General features: G+C 39.0%; 1 protein-coding gene across 3 annotated transcripts in view; it reads left to right on the top strand.

Moving 5' to 3' along the window:
- TEX2 (testis expressed 2) overlaps nt 1-16561 on the top strand; it is a 172902-nt gene that overhangs the window by 119045 nt on the left and 37296 nt on the right. For all 3 annotated transcript variants that reach the window (XM_069076292.1, XM_069076290.1, XM_069076291.1), the window contains one exon: nt 1340-1587. In XM_069076292.1, the coding sequence (XP_068932393.1) occupies nt 1340-1587 (248 nt within the window). The remainder of the gene's footprint in view (nt 1-1339; nt 1588-16561) is intronic.

Raw genomic sequence — 16561 nt, 5'->3', positions numbered from 1 at the left:
TGTGTGTGTGTGTGTGTGTGTGTGTGTGTGTGTGTGTGTGTGTGTGTCTGTGTGTAAAATAAATATAAAGGACTAGGGGAGGGTGGAAGAGCACTGTTACCCTGCTGGAGAGGAATCAGGAAAGGCTTTTTGAAGAAGGCAGCCCTTGAACTAAGCTTCAGATGAACATTAGGGATTCTAAGAGATAGATGGGCAGGGAGTGCATTTAGGTGTCAGGAATTGCTTGTACACAATCATAGGGACATATAGCAGTGTCACCTGTAAAGAATAGTAAGCTTGGCTAGACTCAAGGTTGTGGGAAGGAGTACAGTTTATAATAAGGATGGAAAGGTAAGTTGGAACTGGGTTATAAGGAACTTTAAGTGGCAGACAGACTTTATATTTGATCCTAGAGGCAATAGGGAGCTATTGGAATGTATTTATTAAGGATGAGTATTATACGGTCAGGCCTATTCTTTAAGAAAGTCACTTGAACTTTTGTGTGGAGGATGGATTGGAGTGGGGAGAGACTTGAGACTGGGTGGCCAGTTAGAAGGCTGTTGCAGTCATTCAGATTACAGGTGATGAGAGACTAAACTTGGGTGGTGGCTGTAAGTAAAGAGAAGGAGATGTATAAGAGTGGAGTTGACCAAATGTTGGCAACTGATTGGATACATGGGGTGAATGAAGGTGAAGAGTAAAGGATGACTCCAAGGTTGCTAAGTAACTGGAAGAATGGTGGTATCCTCAACAAAAACAGGGTGACTTATGGGTGAAAGATCATGGGTTCTGTTTTGGGCATGAGCATCTTCAGTGTGAAGTGCCGAAGGAACTTCCAGTTCAGAATGTCTAATGGGTTGTAGAACTGATGTTCAGGATAGAAGAGAATGAGCATGGATATCTAGAGTTCATAATTAAATTGGAAATTGATGAAAATGGAAATTGAGCACGTCACAAAGAGAGTGTGGAGAGAAAAGAGAAAAGGAGAAGGAAAAGAGAAGGGAGTTCTGGACAGAGCTTTAGACATGCCTGCAATGGGCATGATATGAATGATGGTTTAGTCAGTAAACCAAAGAGCTGTCAAGCAGGTAAGAGGAGAATGAAGAGAGTGAAAGCACAGAGGAGAGAGCATATAAAAGGCAACAGTAGTCAGCAGTGCCAAATATCACATGGAGGTCAAGAAACTGCATTTCTCTTTTCAGGCAGATTTCCTATTTGAACTGGTGTAGCCTGGTATAAAAGGTTTACATAACCTCCCAAGTAATTTTATCTGTACAGCAAAAGTTTCTTTGTTAATGAGCTCTGTTTGCTATTACTGCTTCAACTTTCCTTTATTTATTTATTTGTTTTTGCTTTTTAGGGTTCTTGCCTACACACAGCAGACACAATAGCCAGTCCAGCAACCTAACCCACAGTCGCAGCAGCAGCAAAGGCAGTGTGGAAGAGTTTATGTCTCAACCTAAGCAGAAGGATCTAGTAGGTAGTGTGCGACAGAAGGTGCTCTTGCACTATGAGATATATATGGCCAGGTGTGTCCCAAGAGAAATACCAAGTCCCCAGAGGAGCCCAGTACAGAGTGCAGAAAGCAGTCCTACAGCTGTCAAAAAGGTACGTTCACTTGTCCATGCTTCCCCCTTTTGCCCTTTTTAATTAAGGAACAGGGAGGGAGGGGTGCATAAGTGAGAGAAGTATAGATGAATGTGAGTGTAAGATCCCTTGGGGTCAGTCATACTTCCTAGTACTCAGTTTTCTCAGCTACAAGCTGCCCAAGACTGTAATGGCCAAAGTACAAGTGAAAAGTGATCTGGGAAATCTTCATTTGTCATTCAGGTTGTTCTAGAACTCTATTTTGTCCTCAAGTCCTGCATGCTTTAACTACAAATTTAATATTGTAAGACATTAATATTGCTGTCCCTAGAAAACCAACTTTTTTAATGAGTTAGGAGAACCAATGGAGTTAAAGGTCAAATTGTCTAAGTGGCAGGCATCCAGCAGTAATTTTTGTTCATGTTCTTCACTTAGACTGCTGTGGTTTTTAAACTTTTCAATATGCCAGCATTTTGTCCTACAAAAGAGGCCCCATTGAACCACTGCCCTACCTGATTCAACTGACCATGATAAAATCAACAAGAATTTTTTAAGGTTGGACCCACAAATTATAGTTCAGTTTTATGAGAAAAATATGAAGTTTCCAAGTGCTCAAACTAGTTTGTAAGTGTCCAGAAGGAAGTCACTCATGAAAAAAGAAGATAAGAGGCTATTTTATTCTTCCTATCATCTGACATCCTCACTCAATACCAAGTCCTTGTTGGCTACCTCCCCTATGTCCAGCATTTTTCAGGGTAGACCCTGAAGGACACAGACATAGCAGCGGGGACATGGTCTGTGTCTTCAAGAAGCTGAAAGTCTAATTGGAGTGATAAGACACAAACATCTAATTAATATGGTAACATGAAAGGCCATAGAAGAGTCTGGTTCCTCCACATATATTTCAGCAGACACCTAAAAATGGCATCAGACCGATTAATGATCAAGAAGACCAAAAAGAAACAGAAATAAGCTTGTCCATCCATTACAGGACTGCATAAAAAGTCATCCAGAAGCCTATGGGGGCTGAGAGAAGACTATCATCAGGAGAGGTGAGCTGGCCTGAGCCCAGAAACTCTAGGGAAGTTTATAGGTTCTCTCAACTGTGCTCCAGGGGAGCCTGAAATTTTTAGGAGCCCTGAGCAGAGGTGCACTAAGATAGGTAAAAACCAGTGGGAATTCTAGTCATTGATGCCTAAAGGCAGAGAGTGCTGGGTCTCAGCCTGTTGGAAGAGAGAATTAGGTAATTGCCAACCTCTGTAGCTCAATGCAGAGGAAGGCAGAGCAGGGTGATACACACCTGGGAATGCTTGAGCCACTACAAGAAAGAAGGCCAGCACAGTGAGAAGACATTTTTGCTAAAGCGGGTTTTCAGGAGTCCTAAGACCAGCATGATCTCTAGCATTTCGTTGGGGTGTGTTAAAGCCAGAGCAGGTGATAGAACCAACTCACCATTGGCAGTTATGCAAGGAGGAGACTGATGGGCCAAGTATAGCGCTGTATTGGGCCCTCAGAAAACTGAGACAGAACACAAGGAATGAGGTTGAGGTCGGGTTCCAGGTCAGCAGTGGGAGTAGCATTCAGACTAGAGCATATAGGGCCAAACAGAACTTTTTACCCCTGTTAAGAGTGGTAGGAGGAGACAGAATCTGGCCCCAACACCAATTCCCAAAACAGAAACTATTTGATAACAGAAAAGGGCATCAAACAGTAAATATATGCTATGAATTAAGAGAATCCCAAGAGTCAAATACATTAGAAAAGAACAATTCCATAACAAATACAAGTCAAGCCTTAAAGTAAAAAATGGTTTGATCACAAGGACTCCAGGAGTGGCTAGAAGAAATGAAGGAAGAGTTTAAAAATGAAATCACAGTTTAAGAGTTCTAGAGGAAAAAAAGTTGGAAAGAGAATAGCTTAGAATAGAAATCTCCTTACCCAAGTAATGGACTTCCTGAAAAACAGAATGGAACAAAGAATTCTCTAACTCCTGGAGACAATTAAAAAAATGTTAAAAAAAAAAACAAAGTCAAAGGATTGAAATGATTACCCCACAAAAATCCTGGATACCCTATTTAAGAAATCATAAATGAAAACTGTTTACAGAGGACAACCTGAAAATAGAATCTACCAATCTTCCCTTCCTGAAGAAAACTGCAAATTGAAAGCACTGAAGCAGGGGTGGGGAACCTGGGGCCTCAAGGCCACATGTGGCCTTCTAGGTCTTCAAGTGCAGCCCTTTCACTAAATCCAAACTTTTCCACCCTTGCACTAAAGTGTGTCATGGACAAAATCCAGAGCTCCCAAGACAAAGAAGAGATTCTGTGAGCAACCAGAAAGAAATAGCTCAAGTTGTCAAGGAGCCACAGTCAGAACCACCTAAGATTTAGCAGAAACCTTTATAAAGGAAAGAAAATCTTAAAATGTTATATTCAAAAATATAAAATAAAGGATTATAACCAAGAAAGAGAAATACCATTAGAATGTATAAACTATCTGATATTAATGTATAAACTATCTGGTAGTATAAACTACTAAGACACACATAGGAATTATATGAATACAGCTACAAAGCACTATTTACAAACATAAAAACAGAATTTAAATAATTAGAGAGATTAATTGCTCATGATTGGGAGCTGTCAATATAATAAAAATGATGATACTGCACAAATTAATTTATAGATTCAATGCCATACTAATTACAAAGCTATTTTAAAGAACTAGACAAAATGATAAAATTCTTAGGGAATAAAAGATCTACATTATCAAGGTAAATAATTTTAAAATTACAAATGAAGGGGAAAAAATCATACTTCCAGACCTCTAACTATATTATAAAGCAGCGATTATGAAAATTACTTAGTGCTGGTTAAAAAATTGTAAAGTAGATAAGTGGAACAGTGTTAAATGAGGGCGCCTCTGAATATGAATGGGAAAAAACTACATCTTTATTTTCATATTCTATAATTGGAATTTAGCATTTTCTTCAGTTATTAAGTAGGAAACAAAATTTTCTTCTGAGACTAGGTCTGTAGACTTCACCAGAATGTGAAATGCGTCCATGACACAAAAAAGAATTAACAATCCCTGATTTGTAGCACCATCTTATACCTCACAGTAAGTTCAAAATAGATCTGTGACCAGAATATTCATTTTCATACCAAAAAAATTTTTTAAAGAACCATATCAGATATCTTTCCCAAGTATCACTAGGAGATAAATACTTTTTCTTTTTTTTAAAGCAGTTGGGGTTAAGTAACTTGCTCAAGGTTATACAGCCAGTTATTTCTGGATGTGGTGCTAAGTATCTGAGCCCAGATTTGATCCCCAGGTCATCCCAACATTGGGGCCGGTGCTCTTACTTGCTGAGCCACCTGGACGCCCCTAAGCAATTGGGGTTAAGTAACTTGCTCAAGGTTACATGGCCAGGTGTTTCTGGGTGGGTGCTAAGTGTCTGAGCCCAGATTCAATCCCCAGGTCATCCCGACACTGGAGCCGGTGCTCTTACTCACTGTGCTACCTGGCCCACCCCTAGGAGATAAATTCTTAAAATAATTGTAGGAGTTATATAGTGCTTTAAGATTTATTAAGTACTTTACACATGTTGTTTCATTCTATCCTCACAACAACCCTGGGAGGTAGATGCTATTATTATTATTTGTTTTACAGATGAAAAAACAAATACAGAGAGGTTTACTTACCCAGGGTCACACAGCTAAGTGTGTGAGGTGGAATTTGAACTTTGTCCTACATCTGTCTGCTATGCCACTTAGCACAGATGCGATTATATGAGATGAAAAGCTTTTGTATGAGCAAATTTAATGCCACTGGGATAAGAAGGGGAAACTGTCAACTAGGAAAAATCTTTTTGCCAAATATCTCTAATAAGGGTCTCATATTTAAGATTTCTCTCTCTCTCTCCCTGTCTCTCCCCCCTCTCCTCCCCTCTCCCCCTTTCTCCCCCTCTCCCTTCCCCTCTCCCTCTCCTTTAGTTTCTCTTTCCTTCCTTCACTCTTTCTCTTCCTTTCTCTTTCTCCCCTTTCTGCCCCTCTCTCTACACACATACACACACACACATATACCCCTAACACATATATAAAATTAAAAGCCTTTCCTCAAGTAGACAAAGGATATCAGCAAACAATTCTTACAATAATTAGCCTACTAACGACTATATGAATGAATTCTTCAAATTAATGTTAGTAAGAGAACAAAAATTAAAGCAACTCTGAGGTGTCATTTCACCCTGAGTAAATTGCCAAAGTTACGAAAGATAGGAACAGTCAGTATTAGAGAGATTGGGAAAAGTCGGAAACACTAATGTATTTGTCAGTGGAATTGTCTGACCATTCTAGAAAGCAGCTTCAAATTATGCCAAGAAATTGACTAAAATGTCTGTATCCTTTGATCTGGAGATTTTGCTGCTAAGCATATATCTCACAGGGTTATTGACCAAAAAAAAATTTTTTTAAAGCCACACATACACCAGAGCATTTATAGCAGCTCTTTTAATAGAATCAAACAGCTGGAAACAAAACAAATGCCTGTTGATTGGGGAATTGATAAACAAATTGGGTAATTAACATAAAAGGTTGTGTTGTAAGAGATACTGAAAAGTATGGGAAGACTTATATGAAGTGAAGTAATCAAAACCAAGAAAATATGTGTATATATGTATGTATACTATATATACAATAAGTTATATATTATCTATGCAGGATTATTATGTGAATGTGTATAATTCTATATGGATATATACAAAACACACATACATATGCATATACATACATACCAGCAATTCAAGTGGAAAAAAAATAACAAAGTAGTGAAAACTGAATACTTTGAGATTATGGAACCAAGCTTGACTTGAAAGGAGAATTATGAGAAAGCACCTCCTCCCATTTTGCAGAAGTGGAAGAACTATTAGAACACTGAATATAGCCCATATCAGATTGCATTCTATCTTGGGGAGAGAGAAGGAGAGGAAGAGGGAAAAATTTAGAACTCAAAATCTTATTTAAAATTTTATAAAAGTAAATGTTGAAAACTAAAAATAAATTAATAAAAAAAGAACACTGAATATAATGTCAGACTTTTTCCTGAACTGTTCTGTTTCATCTTTTTCATTTTTTACAATAAGGTATGACTGAGGGAGGGGAGAGGCAAGAGTAGAGGAAATATAGGTGCTATGAAAATGAGATATCAGTTAAAACAATTTTAATTTAAAGATTTTTTTAATGTGAGAATGGGGTCCTACTTAAAGTGTATTGCAAAGCAATAGTTATCAGAACTGTGTGGTAATGGTTACAAAATATAAAAGTTGACCAATGGAACAGATTAGATATACAAGACCCAAGAGCAAACACACACTGTAACATAGTGTTTGATAAATCCAAGAACACCAACTACTAGGGTAAGTACTGCCTACTTAAACAAACACTGAGAAAACTGGAAAGCAGAGTGGTTGAAATGAGGGTAGGTCAACATCTCACACTATATGGCGCGTTAATCTCCAAATGGATGCATGACCTCAATATAAAAGGTCATATTCTTAAAAAATATGTAGGTAGCAAGAAAGAGTTTTCTCAGTATAGGTAGAAGAGGAGTCTTTAATCAAACTATAGAGATAATCACAATAAATGGGAAATTTGATATATTAAATTGAAACCGTTTTGCAAATAAAAATTATTTGTTTAGAGTGAATAAGTTAACTGGGGAACAATCTTTGCAGCAAATTTATCGGATAAATGTCTTGATACCCAAGTTATATAAAGAATTAATACAAATACTTAAGAACAAGTCAGTCCCTATTAGGCAAAGGATTTGAACAGTATTTAAAAGGAGAAATACAAGATTTCAAAAACCATAGGGAAAAATTTCCAATCATTAACAATAAGAAAAATGTGAATATAAACTTGTGATTGGCAAAGATGGCAAAAAAAAAAAAAAGGAAACTACAATTGTTTAAGAGTCTGTGGAAAGACAGACACATAAATACACTGTTCATAAAGCTATGAATTGTTCCAACCATTCTGGAAAAATATCTGCAACTTTATACCCCAAAAGGCAAAGAGATTAAAGAAGAAAAAGACCCATAAAATATTTAGAGCAACACTTTATTTTAGCAAAGAACTGGAAACAAAATGAGCATCCATTGAAAAATGGTTGAATGAAGTATGGTATACAACTGTAATGGAATATTAATTATTGTGCCGTGAGAAATGATGAAAAAGATAGATTTAGAAAAACCTGGCAAGGCTTGTGTCACATTGTAGAACAAAGGATCGAGACAGAAGATCCTTGAGAATAAATTTGGAAGTGGATTTTATTACCTCGGGATTGCCGGGGTCACATACCCAGATCAGACAGTGAGTTGGCATGGACCATGTGCCGGGGTTTTTAAAGAGATTACAGTAGTCAGGTTATGTAAGATGAAACTACAATCAGTGATTGGTCAGTGTATATTTGAATTTTCCCGAGCCAGTGAAGTTTTCCCTAGGCTGAGGGACAGAGAGCCTAGAATGGGTGGAGATAGGGAATATGGGGGGGGGGGGGGAATGGGGAAGAATGGAGCAGGGATTTTATCCTAGGCTGAATTTCCTGCTCACAGATCAATTAGGGGAAGGGAAGGGTGGAGTTATGCTCAACTACATGAGCAGAACTAGAGCTACTTAAACAGTGACAACAATACTATAAAAGAAAACAATTTTGAAAGGCTTAACTCATCCATACAGTGCCTAATCTGGATTCTGTGAGACTGATGATACTTCCCACTTCTTGTCAGGAATGATGGATGAATTGTGGGTACAGAATGAAATTTAGATTTGTCTGGCCAAGGTCTAACCAACCTGGTGACCTCAACAAGTCACTTCCTTGTTCTAGGCCTCTGCTGCCTCTAGTAAATTGAAAGGATTAGATTAGATCTCAAAAGCCCCTTTCAGCTCTAAGATTCTGTTTCTAATTTACAAATCACTTCAGCTTTCATATTATAATTCAAGGAAATGGTTTAATTCCTTCAGCCTATTACTTCAGATAGAATAGCATGGTTCTTTGTAGTAATGAATTTAAAAAGAAGCTGAGTTCATACTCCATGCTGTCACTACTTTGGGCAAGTCTTATAATTTCTCTGTACCTGTTTCTTTCTCTGTTAAATGAAAGGGTTGTGTTATATAATTCTAAAATCTCTTTCAGTCTGAATCTGTAATCCTGTGAATCCCTTGTATTTAGAGGTCTCATACTTATGTGATGGTTACATTCTGTGCAAAGAACATTTTAGGGAGATCCTATACTTTTGCTCAGGGATTAATAATTGAAGACTACATTACATATGGGCACTAGTAGAAATAAACAGTCACTATCCTTGGGGCGGCTAGGTGGCACAGTGAGTACAGCACCGGCCTGAAGTCAGGAGGATCTGAGTTCGGTTCTGGCCTCAGACACTTAACACCCACACAAAAAAATACTAGCCATGTAACCTTGGGCAAGTTACTTAACCCCAGTTGCCCTCCAAAAAAAAGAAAAAAAAACCAGTCACTATCCTCAAAGAGCATTCTCCTGGAGTGATATATTAGGTACACAAAAAATAGAAAAGTTCATCATGAGTGATGGGTATAAATAGGGAAATATAGATAGGCCTCCATTAATTCTTGGAAAAGAAAAGAACATTTTGAATTGGAGAAATCAGAGCAGGTTTCACAGAGGAGGTGATGCCTCAACTGAACCTTTAAAAAAGAGAAAGATTTGGGAAGGATGAGATGGAAATAAATGCATTCCAGACAAAGAATGGGCAGCCCATATGCATGGAGGCAGAGTAAAGGACAAAATAGGGAAATAGTAATCTTGTTTGACCAAAACATGGTGTGTGAAGAGGAAGTGAAGCTGGTAAGGTAGAGACAGGTTATATAGGGCATTTAATGCCAGTTTGTATTTTGTTCTTGAGGCAGAAGATTTCTGAGCAGGGAAATGCTGTGTTCAAACCACTGCTTCAAAAAGATTATTTTGCCAGTTATGTGAAAGACGAATTAGAAATGAGACTTGAGGCAGGGAGAGCAGATAGGAAGCTATTATAATAGTCTAGGCCAGAGGTGATGGTAAAACTCATAGTAAACATAGTTGGCTGATAGGGTTTTTTTTAAAGAGAAAGGTACATGACATAACCTCTGTCTCTTAGTCTGTCCAAGGGTTGGGAAACCTGTGGTCTCAAGGCCACAAATGGCCTTCTAGGTCCTTGGGAGCAGCCTTTTGACTGAGTCCAAATTTTACAGAACAAATCTTTTTTTTTTTTTTAAGGGATTTTGTTCTGTGAAGTTTGGAGCAGCTAGTAGCCCAATTTTGCTGGATCTTAAGAGGGCATGAAGGGAACTATCATGAAATGAATGTGGAAAGGCAAACTGAAGCCAAAAAACTGGCAGGCTGAGTATACATTTGATCCTAAAGGAAATAAGGAGTCTTTGAAGGCTGTTGAGCCAGGTGTCACATGGTCAGTTCTCTGCCTTTAAAATCATCTTAGTTGGGGGCGGCTAGGTGGCATAGTGAATAAGAGTGCCTGCCCTGGAGTCAGGAGGACCTGAGTTCAAATATGGCCTCAGACACTTAACACAAAATCTAGCCATGTGACCTTGGGCAAGTCACTTAACCCCAATTGCCCTACTCTCCTATATCAGCAATGCAATATTCACAATGCCTACGGCAATTAAAAATATGCTGAGGTGGTTATTAATCACAAAATATATCAGGCTTGCTATATGGGGGATAAAGCTAGAACATTTATTAAAACGCCAAATGACTGAGTCCCAAAACCAGAAAGTCAAAGCCATCAGAGTAGTTATGAAATTGGCACAGGTAGATAAAGTAGAAAGCACCCACATTCTCAAGCCTTTAAAACAGAACAGGCTACCTCAGGCAAAGGTCTTCCTCTCCCCACTCACAGCAACTACTCAGCGTCCAAGAAGCTTGCGCCTACCGTGTTTCCCCGATAATAAGACCTATCCCGAAAATAAGCCCTCCCCTTACTGTATAAGAATCCTCTAAAATAAGCCCTATTGAGATTGCTACTGTAGTGAAGGTGATCCCCTGCGCTACACGCTATATTACGGTACCCTCTGTATGCACCGTCCCCCCCAGGTGAAATGCATGCCGCGCTCCGAGCTGCATCCAATCAGAGCTGCAGCAGTGAGCGTGTCATCCTGTTCTTTGTTGAATTCATTATTGAATAAAGGTACATTTTTTTGTTCACATTTACCTGTTTATTAAAATTGCTGTCAATGTTCATTAAAATAAGCCCTCCCCTGAAAATAAGCACTCTGGTGTTTTTCTGTCCCAAAAAATTAATAAGACAGTGTCTTATTATTGGGGAAACACGGTAGCAGCTCTGGCCCTTAGCAGTCCTTAGCAGAAATTTTGGCTGGCTCAAAAAGGGGTTCGCGCCTTCATCAGTGATTCTTACTATCCAAGACACTAAAGACTCCCCCATTCTTTGGGTGAATCTACTCAATATATCAATAATCTCCTGTTGAGTGAAATCCTCAATTATCTCCCTGGACTCTGTTTTTCCCCCGTGGTTCTCCTGTCGTCTTCTTCGTATGGGGACAGCTTCTACATTAGAAGACTCCTCATCTAACCTTGCTCCATTCTCCTCACACACATTCTCCTGGAAGCTGTCAGGGCAACTCTGCCCAGCCTGTACAAAAGCTGCATGCACATTCCTTCTGCTAGTTTTTTGCTTCCTTTTAGCTACATGAACAGTAGCTTGTTCCTGGACCACATGAGTCCCTCTAGTTTGCTCTTCTGAATGCTGTGACACAGAAGAATCCTCAGGCAAACCAGCTGACTCCCTAGCCATCCCAGCTCTTTCCTCCAGCAGCTTATCCCTACTTTTACACATAAGGCGATAACTTGTTAGCAGGCCCCAGCCTCTCTTGCACACTCCTGCCAGTTCTTTGCCTGGTTCTATGGGTATTCCTTGCAAACATCTTTCCAAATCTCCAGGTTCTCCCTCTTTTAGCCTTGGTTCCCAGTTGTCACAGGGCCCTGTGCTTTTGGCCCATTCTCTGGCTAGAGAGGAATAAGGCAAATCCTCCCATCCTGGAATAGCCATTTCTCCTCAAGAGTGTTTGCCCTGGAGTCAGGAGGACCTGAGTTCAAATATGGCCTCAGACACTTAACACAAAAATAACCGTGTGACCTTGGGCAAGTCACTTAACTCCAATTGCCTTACCCTCCCCCCTCCAAAAAAAAAGCACACCAAAAAAATCATCTTGGTTGCCATGTGAAGAGTGACTTGGAAAGGAGAGAGAGCAATAGTAGTGAGACCACATAGGAGAATGTGGCAGTAGTCCAGGCAGGAGGTGATGAAGGCTTGAACTCAAGTGGTGACGGAGAAAAGGAGTCAGATGCAAGAGGTATTTATAGAGAGAGGGACTATAGACAAGACTGAGCAACTGACCTAATGAAAGAGTAGGAGGAAGGGAGAATCAGGGGTGACTTCAAGGTAGCAATCTGGGGTGACTAAGGAGTATGGTGGTGCCCTCCACTGACATAGGGAAATTGGGAGGAGGGCAGGTTTATAAGGAAAGATGCATCCGTTTTGGATGTATTGAGATGTCCATAAGACACCCAGGTTCATCAATTATTTTGGGGGCTTTTATTCACAGTCTGTAGTTCAGCAACATTTTGTTGCTCCTGATGATTTTTCTTCTTAGGGTCCATCCTGATATAATACTTGGAAGGTAATGTCAGAGAATGAAGTCTTTTTAAAAAAATTTTATCAATCATCTTTATTGATAAAATTATACAATATAGATTCCAAATAAAAGCTTCTGGATTACAAAAGTAATTGTGTATGTGATGAAATCTTACTGCACAGAATAAAACTTTGTGAAACCCTAAAATTAAATTTCAGAAAAAAACAATATATCTATGATAGTCAAGAGGAGATAAATTAAATCAAAACTTTATTTATAAAAATACTCATCATGGATTTTTTTTATAATAGCTACCTCAAGATTGCTACATACTAAATCTTAGTTGGGATGAAACCAAAATTATTTGGACAAATCTGCCACCAAGTCAAGTACTGCTTCTCAAAGTTGTGTTTGCCCTTCATTTTTCAAAGAGGATCATGGCATCAGGAAAATGATAATGTGACTTGCAGTTGACTTTGCTTTGAGTGAGGTAGGGCTGTGCAAGGTCACCAGCCTCACTTTCTCCTCCAGAGCCATCTGGATCCAGTGATCAGATATTCAAGCAGATGACTGGAGATGACCCAGGATGCAGTGGGAGACCCTGGCCCTTTTAGGCCTAGGCCTTTTCACTTACTCACTTAGAGTGCCCTCTTTAAGAAATGAGTCCAGGGATGGCCCCTTTAATTAGAAAAAAAAAAAAAGAAAAATCTAGCTGGGAGGGGAAGACCCTCAGGGTTGGTGTTCCTAAAAGAAACAGTTACTGTTGACATTCACCCAGAGGGCCCAAAATACAGCCATTAAGTGGAGCTTGGGCTAGGACCTATTGTGGTCCAGTCTGTGAGCTTCTGAGTATACTGGGTTTAAAGTTTTGTGTAGGAAGGAAGAAAAAAGGGAGGAAAAGAGGGAAAGGAGAAAGAAAGAAAGAGAGGAAGAAAGAAGGAAATCTAGCCAGTAAACCCCAAGTTAAATGGGCATCAAAATTTACCTTCCTTTGGAGAGGAGAGGGAGAGGGAGAGAATGAGCTAAATTACCCAATCAGCTGGGTCCCCATTCGGACAGCTCGGTCTCCTCACAGGTTGTGTTTGTCCTTTGTTTTCAAAGAGGACCTTGACATGAGGAAAATGATGATATGACTTGCAGTTGACTTTGATTTGAGTGAGGGAGGGCTGTGCAAGGTCACCGTCCTCACTTTCTCCTTCAGAGCCATCTCAATGCTTCTTAAAGTAAGATAGAAGACAATGTTTGGGAAGGTAAATTTGAGTAAATAGTTGTTGCCTTTCCTCTGAGTATGTGAGTCTACGAACACTAATAGATTCTGGTATAAAAGTAGCATTCTTCAACAGATAATGTAAATGGAATTTGCACTCTGTGTTAATTTGAGAAAGCATAGTTTCTACTGAAATTTAAATAATGGCCCAAACTTCAATTACTTCTTTACTTGATTGGTTTTGGAAATTCTCATGGTGGTAGTAAACAACTTAGCAGTTTTTATAAAATTCAAGAGAAAGAACTATTCCCAAATATCTGTTTCAATATGATGGTCATAAAAAATCTGAAAGTTACTAGGAACCGATGAGTTGTTCTTGATGATTTCATTTTTGTTTCTTTGTGTAGATTATCTTTTTTTTTTTTTTGAGGCAATCAGGGTTAAGTGACTTGCCCAGTGTCTCATAGCTGAGTCTGGATTTTAACTCAGTTAGTTCCTCCTGACTTCAGGTCTGATACTCTTATCTACTTTTGCCATTTAGCTATCCTGTAGATTAGCTCTCAAGATAACTGAACCAGACTACCACCTTTCTACCCCACCCCGCCCCTTTTTTGTCCCTGAGGCCTTTTCTAGGTCTCTCAGAAGTCAGTGCCTTCCCCTCTAAAGTTATCTTGTTTGTACTTTGTAGGTATAGTGTGCATACCTCTATCCATATCTGTATATAAACATGTTCTCTTCCTTGTTAGAATATAGGTTTCTTTAGGACAGGGACTAATTCACTCTTATTTCTGTATCCCTAATACTTAGCACAGTTCATATAAATAGGAGCTAAATTAAATGTTAATTTCTTATTTGACCATAGTGCAAAAACAGCTGTAGCATAGAGACAGCAATAAGGAGAAAGCCAGAAAAAGCTGCTTCAAGATATCATGTCAGTCCTGCCCACAGGAACCAAGGGATTTAAAAGAACAGGATAAATATATGAGAAAAAGGAGTTCTTGTTCATTGCATATATAGTATATTAAAAAAAAAAAACCCTCTTCAAATGGCCATTAAAGTGAGTTAAATTCAGCTTAGTGGTACTAAAATGACTATTAATTTGTTAATAAAACATATGACACAGAAACAGTGAGTTGTAATAGCAGCTCTTCTCAAAAAGAAAAATGAGGTATTCTGAATACATCCCAGCTGATATTTAAAAATTTCTTAGCATGTAAACAGGGAGATTAGATGTCATCTTACATTCTTACCTGTCTCAGCTTTGCACCTGTAGATATCCTTGCCATAAAGGATAAGCAATGGTACTATTGATGTACCTGATACCAAATTTGCATATGGTGAGTTATACCATGCTTTTCCCTCTATTACCAGTTTTTGCTTTCATTATAAACAACAGGTTAAATTTTAAGCCCCACTAGTCCCCAAATTGTTTAAAAATTTATAGTCTAATAAAAATACTGAGAATAGGGCTTTTATTTAGAAATACAAGTAGCTTTGGATTTAGAATAAATTTTTCATTTTCTCTTTTAAAAAAGTCACATTAAAAAAAGACCATCATCCTCATTGCAGCTACTGTGAATATGTCATCAGCTTAGACATAGAGGTTGAAACAACCTTTTGCTTTTTCATTTGTCATAATCATTCTCTTTGGGGAATGACTGAGACAAAAAAAAAGTTGGGGAAATGGAATGGTGAAAAGATCTGTTGACATGTAGAAGTGAGTGATACTTGATTAGTATTGAGCAGTTGAGGTTTTCCATCCTAATCCTTCCTCTGTTCTGGAGATTATTCCATTACAAAAAAAAAAAAAAAACAGCTCTCCTTTAAGCAGTGAAGACAAGCTTGGCAGTACAAACTGAGGGATTTAATCACTTAGCACCCATTGGCTGATGTCGTTTGTATTTTGTTCTTGAGGCAGAAGGGGCAAACAGATGATTTCTGAGCAGGGGAGTGCTGTGGTCAGACCACTACTTTAAGAAGAATGTGTTGGGAGGCAGAGGGACTTAGGTTCAGAACCCAATTGCTGCTTGCTAGCTGTGTGACCTTGGGAAAGTCACTTGCCTTCTCTGGGCTGCAGTTTTCTGTAAAGTGAGTTCCCTTCTAGTTTTAGTTTCCATGATCTTAGGTCTCTAGGAAAATTTATTTAGAAGATTGCATGGCATAGTGTAAAAGTAGATATCATAATGGCAGCTAGGTGACATAGTGGATAGAGGGCTGATCCTAGAGGTAGGAGGGCCTGAGTTTAGAATCAACCTTAGACACTAACTAGCTGTGTGACCCTCGGAAAATCACTTCACTCTGTCTGCCTCAGTTTCCTCGTCTGTAAAATGAGTTGGAGAAGGGAAATGGCAAACCCCTTCAGTATCTGCCAAGAAAACTCTAAATGAGGTCTTGAGGCATTGGAAACAACAAACATCATAAGCTGGACCAAATGCACAAAAAACCAAGAGTCCACTAAAATCTGAAAGAATACAGGAAGAAAAATGACCCAGAAGACTTTCACAGATCTTGAACTACCTAACAAATTGCTAAGTGATCTCACTCTACTAAGCGAGAGCTGGTACTATAAATAATTGTGCATAATGCTGTACTGGCTCTGTCAGAGCAATCCTTCTTCCCCTCTTGGACCTTATAAAACAGGTAGTACTGGTCCGAGTGTTCCATAGAACGAATATATGATATGATGATGACGTGATATTGTATATACTTATCATAGCTTGCAGGTGAAGAGAGCATAGACCTATATATCACAGCTTGAGGCTAGAGGGAAGACAGGAACAAGCAGCAGATTCACTCATTATGGATCTCTTTAACTTGCTATATACCCAAGGCCCATTTGTGACAGGCAACCTAAGTTCCTAAGCACTGGAAAAATGCATTTCACCCTAGGGAGCCAGGCCCAAACCACTTTCCTAGTTTGGGCAGAAGCCCTTGTTTACATTGGGAAGAGAAGGGTAATTATTTCTCACTTCATATGGACTAGGTCTTTAGGTTTGTGAGGAACAAGGGTCTTGGGAGATAACAGGGATGGGAGTTCCTCAGACAAGGAGGGATGCACGTGGTCCTTTTTTAATTCAAAGAGGAAAGATGGAATTTTCAGAGG

This window comes from Petaurus breviceps, unplaced genomic scaffold (genome assembly GCF_028583685.1).
Source record: "Petaurus breviceps papuanus isolate PSGF00001 unplaced genomic scaffold, PetGlider_PUasm1.0 90925, whole genome shotgun sequence".
NCBI lineage: Eukaryota > Metazoa > Chordata > Mammalia > Diprotodontia > Petauridae > Petaurus > Petaurus breviceps.
The sequence above is the reverse complement of the archived record's forward strand: the minus strand, read 5'-3'. Positions and strand labels throughout refer to the sequence as shown.